Source organism: Scomber japonicus, chromosome 16, assembly GCF_027409825.1.
Source record: "Scomber japonicus isolate fScoJap1 chromosome 16, fScoJap1.pri, whole genome shotgun sequence".
Classification (NCBI taxonomy): Eukaryota; Metazoa; Chordata; class Actinopteri; order Scombriformes; family Scombridae; genus Scomber; species Scomber japonicus.
In genome coordinates this window covers 14,302,615-14,314,753 of record NC_070593.1, presented here as the reverse complement: position 1 = coordinate 14,314,753, position 12,139 = coordinate 14,302,615, and the positions used below count along the sequence as shown (strand labels likewise).

Below are 12,139 nucleotides of genomic sequence, written 5' to 3'. Positions count from 1 at the left end.
CTCACCACCACTCTCCTTAACTCTTACTCTGCAGCAATTACATGGGAAGAACCTGCTGTTCAGCGACGGCTATGTACTGAAGGAAGACATTGGCATGGGCTCCTTTTCTGTCTGTAAACGATGTATTCACAAAGCCACCAACACAGAATACGCTGTTAAGGTATGAAAATACATGTATGCATCCACACACACGTGCATTCAACAATCATTGCTGTCTCTGTAATATTTGCTCAATAATTTTGATTAAAGAAAATAAGAAAATGTATTAAGCAAACTGTTCTTAAACGGCAAAGATGCAGAATAAGAATCTGTTATAATTAGCCCTGCAATTCAAAGATTTATAGACACAAAATGAGGATTAAAAGTCAAAAGAATCAAGACTATTCAACCATATCACCTTGAACATACCCCCTTAAAATGCCAGCTTCATGTCACTGTTGTTTTTGTGTTTGGCAGATGATTGACAAGACCAGTACAGACCCCTCTGAGGAGATTGAGATTCTTCTTAGATACGGACAGCACCCCAACATCATAACACTGAAGGATGTGAGTATAAGCATGCACACACACACACACACACACACACACACACACACACACACACACACACACACACACACACACACAAATACACACATGTATATCACAGTATTATTATACTTAGGACATTAAGTATCTCTGTGTTAGGTGTACGACATCGGTAAGCAAGTGTACCTGGTGACAGAACTGATGCGTGGAGGAGAACTGCTGGATCGGATCCTCAAACAGAAGTTCTTCTCAGAGAGAGAGGCCAGCGCTGTACTTCACACCATCACCAAGACTGTAGAATACCTGCACTCACAGGGGGTGAGGATGACACAATATAACAATATATAACAATAAGTTGTGGACACACCTTTCCATACCGTTAAATGAGAAATTGTGTCCCAACTTTTGACTAGTACTGTATATTTTGCTGTGTGGGGAATTATTAAAGATTTGACACAAATGTTGAAGCACATATGATGCCTTACATTTGTTGATGTTTTCCCTACTTAGTCTCAGATTAAGTTTTTTTATATTACCTCTCTTTTATTGTCTATCTGTGTCTCTGTGTATCTCCAGGTGGTGCACAGAGACCTGAAGCCCAGCAACATTCTCTACGTTGACGAGTCGGGGAACCCAGAGTCAATCAGGATCTGTGACTTTGGGTTTGCAAAGCAGTTGCGTGCTAACAACGGCCTGCTGATGACCCCATGCTACACTGCTAACTTTGTAGCTCCTGAGGTAAGCAGATTTGCTCGTCAGTCTCGTAGTTGTCAGGGTCCATGTTGGCAGAAATTAAGTATACTGTAAAGTGATTAATTTTGTTCACATCTATATTTAACCGAAACAGTTATGATGTTGAGTTAAAACAATTAACAGTTATAAACAATTAAATAAAATGTGTGTTTATCTGTCTTCATTACAGGTGTTGAAGCGTCAGGGCTATGATGAAGGATGTGACATCTGGAGTCTGGGAGTCTTACTGTACACCATGCTGGCTGGGTGAATAGCAACACTCAACACTCCCATGATAAGATTTTTCCCTCTTAATGTCCTTCATTTTCACTCATCTGTCTCCTTTTCTTCCACCAGTTTTACTCCGTTCGCCAATGGACCTGAGGACACCCCAAATGAGATCCTGAACAGGATAGGACATGGTCACTTCAGCCTCACTGGAGGCAACTGGGACACTGTGTCTGATGCTGCCAAGGTAGGGTCTACAAACCTGACTGGCAACTCAATTTTTCTGTTCCTTACACATGACTCTGGCCTCCCTCTGTCCAACACTAGTTTCATATTTAATGTGTACTCCTTCTAGGATCTTGTGTCCAAGATGCTTCATGTGGACCCCCATCAGAGACTGACTGCTAAGCAGGTCCTCAAACACCCCTGGATTGTCCAGAGAGACAAATTACCCAACAGCCAGCTCCCACACCAGGACCCCAAACTAGTCAAGGTAACAGAGCAGAGCGCATTCTCTCAAAATTTATCGTCAAAATTATATTCTCCAAGTAGAGATGTCAAATTTTTAGCTACCACATAATAAAACATCTTGATTGCTTCTAAAATGATAACTTAGTGGATATCATCATATTTAAAAAAATATTGTTAGCTGATGGTAATTGTTTGGACAGTTAGATTTTAAGACTAAAATAATCTCTTAATCTACAGGGTGCAATGGCAGCCACCTACTCTGCCCTGAAGAACTCCCAACCCACTCCAGAGCTCAAGCCCATCGAGAGCTCCTTCTTAGCCCAGAGGCGTGTCAAGAAGCTTCCCTCCACCTCCCTGTAGAGACTCAAAACAACATATCAGCTCACTGGAGACTAACCAAAACTGCACCTTCTGGCTCCAACCACTCAGTCAGCTTGCCAGGGGAGAGCCGCCACTACCAGCCAAGGAACACTGACTGTGGTCCTGCCCGTATCTTGAGACATCAGTTGTCCTGCTCTTGCTATCATCCTCCTTGTTCGGGCTTGTCAGTAGTCCAATATTATTTGGACTAGCAAAAGATCATGAAGATTGATGGGGGCAACGAGGGCCAAAAAAAAAGGGTGCAGGTTTTTGGCAGATGTGTTAGTGCTGGGTGAGTGTGTGATTGTGTGTGTGTGTGTGTGTGTGTGTGTGAGGGCGTTCGTGCATGATCTGCCACAGAGCCGACGCAGCCATGCTTTCGGGTTGTGACAATGAAAGTTTTCTCTAATCATCAATGCCGTAATTGGTTGTCATTCAGCTTGCTGCACGCCTATCTGTCTGCCTGGTTTTGTTGTCCGTCTTCCTGTTCTTTTTGTCAAGTTGATGAGCTTTATATGACCGGTTGTGCTGCCAAATCAACCTGTGCCGACAGCACAAAACCACAGTACTGTCCAACTGCTGTTGAGTGTTTTTGAAAGAGCATTATTAATATGAATATGAAGCATTTCTGCCAAAAATGCCTCTTGGGCTTTGGTACAGCCAGAATATATGGATTCTGGGAAATGTCAAATGCTTATATTTTGGTTGATGTCAATCTATGCTTGTATTTTGTTTTACAGAGTGTGTGCGTGTGTGAGTGCGTATGTGCCAGTTGCATGACTTGCAGTGTGTGTGTATGTGTGTGTGTGTGTGTGTATGTACTGTCTTGCGGGATGCTGCAGGGTCATGTGCATGGTCAGATGTGATGATGTCATGTTGCTTCCCTGTTTCTCTCCTCTCCCATTTTCTCTGCTTGGTCAAACTGCTGGCAACCATTTGAGATGTCTATTATTTTTATTACTACAAAAACTAGTAAAATAGGTGGCTTTCTGTGAAAGAAACTTGCCCAAGAAACAATGCGGCATGTTAAAGTCTATATTTGCTTTGGTTTTTTTGTTTTTCTGTTGCTGTTGGGGTTTTTTCACTGTGGTTCTCAGATAATGCATATTGAATGCTGTTTCCTGTGTTGGCTGCTTTTGTTGTTGATTGTTTCGTTTTTTTTCTTTTTGTCCAATGAAAGTGGTGATTTAAAATAGTGAAAGACACGCTGAGCACATCGCAGTCTGTGGACTTAACGCAGTACATGTTTCTTCTTCTGTTTTGAAATGTAAAAGGGAGGCAGGGCTGACTGTTGTCTTTATGGAATTGAGCACTCCAACACAGCCTTTCTTTCCCTTAAATTCTCTGTCAAGTCACTGGTTGTTAACATCAAGCAGACCTCCCCTCCCCAATGTGGAGTATCTTCAGCAGTCTTGTATTTAACTTTCTTCATTCATGATATTTGAATTTCCATCAATTCTGTTGATTAGCTGACCTGTTTTCATTTTATTTCCAACAAATCTAAGACATCCTAACAAAGAGTAAGGGGTCAATGTGTCTCATGTAAGTAGCCTCATAGGGTAGGTCATCCTGCTTTTAGCTTGGTGCCTAGGCCTACAGATGAGGCAGAATGTCTTACATGGAAAACACATGATAACCAACCAAACAGCCAGAAGATACTACACGTGTGAAAGAGAAGACCTGTGTGGCTGAATAATCTATGAACCAGCTGTCTTACCTCAAAAGGGATCAAAGTTATATAATTCTTGTTTGATGGCAACGCCCTCCCTCCTTTGACAAAATCTATGGTAAAATGTTATTGTATGATAAAGATGAAGATTTTTATATCTTACAAGTATTAAAAATTGAGTTGCTACAACAAACCGTCTCTCATGTTTTGGTTGTGTAGTGTAAGCTGCTTTCATATTTACTCTTGTCCCATTCCGATTTTCATTTTGACTGTTTTTTTGACAAATGAAGCTATTTGAATATGTTGCCTTGGGTTTGTGGAAATTGTGAGCTTTTTTTACTGTCACTTTTTTTTAAACTACATTTTATGGACCAAACAATTCATCATTCACAGAAGAAGATAAATGTCAGATTAACCAATAATGAAAATAACAGTGATGCACCTGTGTGTCTGACCTTTGCATGCTTCCTTCTCATGGGCCCTCAGCTTAGTGCGTTTCCTGTGCTGGTCACTGGGGGGAGATGAAGTGCAAGCTTGTTTTCATGTAAACATGAAATAATTCCTGGTCCACTTAGTTAAATGCTTTTCTGCCCAAGCACTTAGTACTGACCATGACCATTGCTGCATTCTCCTCTTTGCAGTTAATTTTACCACTGTCTTACAAGTAAGTATGACCTACAGATGTACAGTATATTTACTCTTAAATAACAGTCTCATATATCTGTTACCCGGTGATGAAAAGTATGGGCTGGGGTAACATCTGTGATTGCATAATATCCTATAAAATGTAAAATATTGATATTTATACATGGACAGTGGAGACCCCTTATGTTTGTATGTAAATGACTTTCTGCTTCATCGCCTCTCCATCTTTCTTCTTGCCTGTAGCATTTTAACTGTCATCTTATTCCTCCTCCTCTCTGCTCCAGTATGCAGCAGATTCAATATAACAGTGTTAACTTGTAGTATCACATACTTTGACCTGCTATTGCCTGCCTCCGTACTGTATAACTATGCAAAGCAGCACTCCCCTATATAACAGTCACACAGTAGCTGCTTCTCCTGCTTTCGGCAGCAGGTCTCACTCAATCATCTGCCGTCTACTGACAAAATTTCTGCTGAAAATACACACTGTCCAATGTCCAAGAGAGAGCCAGTCTTAACTTATTCATACACAGACATTCTCTGATATATCCCACTTGGGCTCAGTTCTCTGCACAATAACGTCATCATGCCAGTAATTCATGCTGTTCTGAACGACTTCCTGCCCTTTTAAGACCCATACACACAAACAGACAGACTGACTCAGCCTGCAGCAGGAGAATAAGGTGGCTGATATTGATTACAGAGCAACGGAAAACCAGCATCATCACCGTCATCAGTCTCTGAAGAGAAGAAAGTGGTGCAGTTTCTATCCAGGGCCATTCTCCTGAGTTTACTGCAGCTGACAGCTGAGGTAGCTCTGTTCAAATGAAGGGCAGATTTTTTAAATTTATTTTTTGGTGTGGGGGGGTTTTAAGAACGAGAGAGTTGGGTGCATGAGAGTGGATGCAGATCCTTGTCTGATCTGATCTACTGTATAATACCTTTTAAAAATATTTCCTCTCTGAGGTTTTATTATACCTGATGTGAGTTATGGTATGCTGCTTATAGCATTCCCTGTTCTGGTAAATCGTATAAGCAAGGACAAAAACCTAAGATTTATTCTCTCTGTAGAACATGTCTCCAAGGGTAATGTATCATTTTTACGAGAAGAAAATGGTCACCCATAGTTTATTCAAATTACACATGTACACAGACATGATTCTTCGTTTCCTACATACATAACATGCAGATAATTAATACTGGGGAGTTTATGCTGGTGCACCATTCATCCAGGGACTAGATTCATGTGATATACTGTATGACAAGGTACATGCAGTGTATATGATAATGGCTGCACCAGCTATGAAGGTCACCCAGCACTGACCAAAAACACTGCTGCTAGAGTTGCAAAAGTAACAAATATTGCAATCTACTATACCTGAATAAGAAAAACAGCAACACAAATAAACATTGTTAAAAACAGTTACCTTCAAAAGCAGAGTAGCTGGTTAGAGGTTGAAGTAGTCACTATGAGACCAATTTAATTAAGTGCTGATGAACGATGTCATGTTGCCTTTCAAGACTTTGTAAATGAATATGAAGTGTATGTCTTGTCTCATAGATAAATGTGCCCATCCAACCTTTTCATATAAAGTGCAATGATGGGTGGTGTAACTGCCACTAGTGATGACACTGACTGCAAAGTGAAAGACTGAGTCCAGTGGTTTTTGAGTGGAGACAGATGTCTTTAGATAATGTCACCTAATCTAGGACTGATAAAAAACGACTGCTTCGATAAGCTGTTTCCTACAAGGCAAGGGGAAATGTGTTTTGTTCAGGTATAAATATCCTATTTTTGGTTTTAATTTACCTGTAAGTGTGTCAATATGAAATTTAAATGTAAGTTTTTTATCTAACCAGATGCCTAGATATTTGTATTATTTAACCCTTTCAATACTGGGTGGTGATACATAAACCATCATTTGTGACACTTCTTGCTCTTCAGAATACCATGTATTTGGTCTCTGATTTGCATTAAGGAGCAATTGAGATGTGGCTGCTGTAATATATCAAAGGTTTGCTGGAGGATTTTAATGGCTGAGTGTGTGTGGTATTGGAAGTGCAATACAGAACTGTATCATCGGCATAAAGATGGATGTTACAATCTGTTATGTAGTTTGTAATGTTATTGATGTAAATAGTGAACAGGACAGGAGCCAGTATTGAGTCTTGTGGAACCTCCTTTGTTAATGGTAAGAAAGAAGAGTGATAGTTTCTTAGAGTCACACATTGCTGTTGGTGAGATAGGTCATTTTGAAACCATTTGAGGGAACTGAAGTCAAATCCAACATATTTCAGTCTTTGGAGTTTAGTCAACAAATAGGGCAGCACAGTGTTTTCCTTTGTCCATAGCACATACAATGTTGTTTGTAACTTATGTGATTGCGGTAGTAGTGTGATGTTTGGTTTGGAAACTGAACTGGTGAGGACTCAACAAATAATTTTGTGAAAAGAATGATTTGAGCTGATTATTGACTAGAGATTCTAGGACCTTTGCAAGACAGGGTCATTTGGAAATTGGTCGATAGTTGTTGAGATTTGCTTTATCACCATTCTTATGAAGTGGGATTACACTTTGCCCCCTACACTTTCCAGACCTGGGGTATAACTCCAGAGGAAATTGAGAGATCAAACAGACATGTAATTTGTTCTGCAATGTAAGGAGCACAGAGCTTTAAGACATAAGGATCTATTTTATCCTCACCAATTGATTTCCTGCTGTTCCTGAAGAGCCATTATTTAACAAAGGAGAACTGAACGTGGACATTGTTTACACTGCAATGTGAACGCCTGTGTGTAAACAGACAGGAGTGGTATGAGGACAGGTGATGCAGTGGTTGACTATTGAAAGCAAGACCAGAATATACCATATCGAACTGGTTACCAGCAGCAGCAAAATGTGCATTAAAAGCATCACAAATCTCTGAGGGTTTATCAATTAAACAGTCATTACATGAAATAGAGGGAGGGAAGGATCCACAAGACTAAATGTACTGCTTTCCAAAATTTAGATGAGGGAAGTAAGGGAGCTAGAGATTAGTTTAATGTGATAATTAGCTTTTGCCTTTCTTAATGCAGAAGTTGTCTAAATGTTAACAAGTTAGCTGCTTCACCAGTAAACCTTATATACACTTCATATTTACATATCTGAAGTAAAATAATTATTGTGAAGAAAATGTGCCAGGACAGAAAACAGGAGCAGAAAGTGCAAACTGAGGTTTTGGTTGTTTTTCATATCTGAAAAAAATATTAATTATTAAAGTACCCAATCATACTAGCTTTCTTTATTAAATAATATACAGCATGTCATTGGATTAGATTAGCCTTTTTACATTTAGAATTTCTTAGATTTCATAGAGTCACTCAAAACCTTTCCTACTAACTATATAATGGGTAATAAATCCACTCCAGTTCATTTGTCTCCCAGATTCTTTCTCGGCCTAATGTGGGCCACAGCTGTTTCCCCACTCTCACCTCTGCTGGACAGACGTTATTTATCTAAACTCAAATCTGATGATGTAATCATTTCACAGTAACTGCTGCCACATTGCATCCCTGCTAACGTGCATATCTGTAGATACACACACATTGCACAACTCTGATGCCAAAATCCGAACAGCTCAGGGAAAATCAAAAAACTCAATAACACACAAAACAGACAACATAGGCAAACAGATGCACTCACTCCTCCATGTGCACACCCCAAATACATGCACAAACACACTTGACACAGATTAAAGTAATCTGGAACAGAGGGTACAGTTTGAGAGATTGAGAACAGGCTTTCACCACAATTTTAGCTAAGCGAGAGGAGGGAGAAATAAATGGGGACGGAAGGTGAAATGGGGAATTGCATAATTGTATTTTTGAAAGGATTTAACACTTAAATTAATTCTGCATAATCAATGAAGAGTCTGAGTGTCTAAGCTTGAATGCAGAACAATGTGTCAAAGTATGTGTATTTGACTTTGTAAAAGCAAAACTGTTTTGTTCTGTGTTTGCAGACAGGCCAAGTCCTGCTGTTCAAGTTGTTTGCCAAAGATGATGGCACTATGTGCTAGCAGTGCTGTAGGCATCACGTGGCATTAGTTTCAAGTGACTAACAATGTTGCGCAACCAACTGAATCTTCCAAATTTTGGCATGATGTTAAAAAAATACACCACTGAAGCATCTTTTCTTTATCCCTAAAATCTTTACTTACTCAGGCAGTCATGTTTAAATGCACAACAGTATAAACCTAAGGAAAACTGAATAACACATGCACATTAAAATAGTGCTCAAGAAATCCAGTGTCTTGTGTATATAACTTACTTTTGTATAAAATGAAGGCTTCTTATGAACTAATATTTCAAAATGTATCTTTCTTATTTAACTTTACATTGTGCTTTTATTCTCTGAATTTCAGCAGCACAGACTTCTGTATATCCTCCTCATTACTCTAATCATTTTGCATAGGTGGCTTGCATTTTGAATAGCAGGATAACTAGTCTCAGAGTATCTCAAAGTATTTCCTGGTATTTACTATCTATCTATCTTCTGTTTTATATACGAATGTCATCCTTTTCTCTTCTCTGCACGTCTGCATTTCTCTCGCTTCTCTCTAGAGATTAGTGGAGCTAAAAGCAAAGGGAGAGCAGCTCGTTTTACTGCTAATGCAATGCCAATCCTGAGATAAAAGCGCAGTGCTAAGTGAACACTCAAATATGCAACACACACACACACACACACACACACACACACACACAAGCACACACACACACAACCAAGCACACACACCTCTGACCTGCTAAAAGCTTCATTTTTCTATTCGCTCCAGCTGAAGGCAGTTACACACAATGCATCTGGTACTGTTTTCAGTTGTGTATAAAAGGGTGCATGTGTGTGTTATGAGTGTATTTGATACTTTGCCTTACTTCATACTCTGATCATATCTACAATGCGGCTGTGCCACCGGTCAATATTTGTCTAGACAGGGATTAGCTATTGAGGGAATGGATGTTAAAGCAAGGAAAAGAAGAAAAGGAAAAAATAAGGTATTATGTCATGATAACAATGACAACAGGTTGAAACTGGTAAAGCAGAAACATGTATCGGTGCTGTAACAGTTGAGTTCAGATTTCTGTTGTGAATGCTGCAGCACTGGTGATTGAACAACTCAGGACAAATGTACCTCTTCACTTCAGGTCACAGAATAGATACAAATGAAACATTCAGGACAAGATATTTATTTAGGATTAAGCACATCACAAAAGCTTTCATTTGGATTAAACACTCTGAAAAATTGGGATCACAGGGTTGCCCTCACATAGTTCACCCATTATTTTCCTACTTTACTGTTTAGGAAGAATATTTAATCTGGGCATGCTAATGGTGCTTTAGGAAACTTGATACATGCTGCATTTGTTACATAGATTAATCAATGCACAGTGAAATAAGTAGTTTCTGGGAATAAACATTGGCTAAGATTGATCCAAGCATACTGAGGCATTTACGTGTTTGGAGCTACAAACAGCTGTATTTGCAGTGAGAGAATGTTTTATAAGCCTGGTATTGTTTTTAGTACCACACATACAGTTATACACTTTGAGTGTTGTGCCAGAAAACAGTGTGAACTTAACCTACAACTAATTATAATAAGAATGATGCTGTCCTAATTGTCTTAGCCAGCAATTGGCTGTTTCTTAGCAACAGCAAGTCTTCACTGCTTGGCATTTGTGTACTCGCATTCATACACATTTACAGCAACCAACAGTTTTTGGGTTTGCACTAGAGGTAATCCAAATGTGCATGTTTGTGTGCTGTGTTGTTTATTTGTATGTTTTAGACAAATATTATCAGATATGTTACTTTCATAGTTAGATGGAGATACATAGTTTGCAGAAAGGCTGTGAGCTCTCAAATGGGTCAAAGAAGAGAGAGAACGTGAGAGAATGAGTACCGGGAAAGGGTGATAATACTGAGCAGGAAGGTGATAAAGGGAGAGCAAAATTGGAGCGTCACCCCTCCCTCCCGCTTTCACCATCTGATGTCAAGACGGTGTTGCTAGGGGCAACCATCAGAGCGAGAGGAAGGGAGAAAGAGGGAAAATGGAGAGACCAGCTGGTAAGAGGGATGGCTGGGGGAAGGCAAAGTGAGCCAAACAGCATTGGCAAAGAGGAGAGCGACCTGAGACTTCTGCATCTCTCACCTCACTCTGCCTCGTTTCACTGAGCAGTGCTGATCATAGCAGAGCTCCAGATGACGACAACGACCGAGCAAAACAGTCGAGCAGAGGACACAACAAGCCTGCCAGCATCAGCAGCAGAGAGGCAGGCTGGCCAATCATCAGCTGACATGCTCATAAGCTCAGCAGCCAATGAGCTGGCACGAGGCTCCTCCTGAGCACAACCACTCACACGCAGAGACAGCAGAAGCCTGGCTCAGATCTCTTATTAATGAATGGAGCAGTTCCCAGGCTGCATCACTCCACATCTCTGCTCAAACACTCTCTGCTCCGACACAGGAAGACAGAGGAAAACATCAACAGAGACAGGAAAGACAACGTCTGCACAGGAAGAGTTCAACAGAAGTAATACTGGCCATGAAGGGACGACAAAGAAACACAGACACCAATCATGAGGACACAACTGAGGACATGGCAGCAGCTATTACAAATACGGACCCTCATCCTGATATCCATCCACCAGATTCACCATCTTCATCATCATCTTCTTCAACCACTCTTCCTCCATTAGCCATGGCACCTTCTACATCTGCCTCTGGTCTCCTGTCACTGGCCTCTCCAGCCACCAGGCGCTCCATTTCCATGGGGGACTTCCGGAGGGTAACAGGGGCACTGCTAACTGGTTCCGAGCCCCCATCGACTTCGGCCACAGCCCCCTCCTCCAAGCTTGTCACCCCCAGCTCCAGCATGGAGTTTGAGGCGGCTCGGCGGCGCCTCCTGGAGGTGGAAGAGCGCCAGCGTGTCATCAGAGAGATGGAGCGGCGGCTTGAGGAGCTTAGGGAGGTGTTTGTGCGCTCAGAACAGGAAGTGGTGGTCCATGGGGAGCTGGTGTCGCGGATATCCAGTGCAGCCCAGCAGGGGGAGCTGTACGTGGCAGAAAACAGCCAACGGCTAAAGAAAGGCCTGCGGTTCAAGAAACATCGACCCACCATTGTTTTCTCCTCCATGCTCGGGCTTCGCACATGCCTCCCTTGGCCTGTGAAGCTCAAATAGGATGAAACAGAGGCTTGCATTTCCACTATTGCTTTAGAAATGCGCTTTACATAAACAGGAAAATGGACTTCCGTTCTTTAGCTATCACTCATTGACACGGCTGCTCTTCGGTTTCCACCTCTCTGCTCTTGTATCCTGAGGCTGGTCCTCCAAGTCTTTAGAGTGCCTACAATAATCATAAATGCTAGTATGGAGCTTCCTTGTCTGAGCACTGTGTATCTCTGAGGTAATCCTCTGGCTAGCAACCCAATCAAACTACTAGTGCAAGTGTGCAGGTTGTCTTTTTGTC

The 12,139-nt window shown here is 41.1% G+C and overlaps 2 protein-coding genes across 4 annotated transcripts in view; both read left to right on the top strand.

The window, feature by feature from the left end:
• The window catches only part of LOC128375828 (ribosomal protein S6 kinase alpha-1), a 35,249-nt gene extending 31,074 nt beyond the window's left edge, over positions 1-4,175 (top strand). For all 3 annotated transcript variants that reach the window (XM_053336244.1, XM_053336246.1, XM_053336245.1), the window contains 8 exons: positions 35-160; positions 457-546; positions 688-846; positions 1,105-1,266; positions 1,451-1,527; positions 1,618-1,735; positions 1,844-1,981; positions 2,197-4,175. In XM_053336244.1, the coding sequence (XP_053192219.1) occupies positions 35-160; positions 457-546; positions 688-846; positions 1,105-1,266; positions 1,451-1,527; positions 1,618-1,735; positions 1,844-1,981; positions 2,197-2,319 (993 nt within the window). In that variant the 3' untranslated portion in view covers positions 2,320-4,175. The remainder of the gene's footprint in view (positions 1-34; positions 161-456; positions 547-687; positions 847-1,104; positions 1,267-1,450; positions 1,528-1,617; positions 1,736-1,843; positions 1,982-2,196) is intronic.
• A 7,039-nt stretch (positions 4,176-11,214) lies between these two features.
• On the top strand, positions 11,215-11,850 carry LOC128375832 (TMF-regulated nuclear protein 1-like). Its single transcript, XM_053336250.1, has one exon. The coding sequence runs from the start codon at positions 11,215-11,217 to the stop codon at positions 11,848-11,850; it is 636 nt and encodes a 211-aa protein (XP_053192225.1).
• Positions 11,851-12,139: the final 289 nt, after the last annotated feature.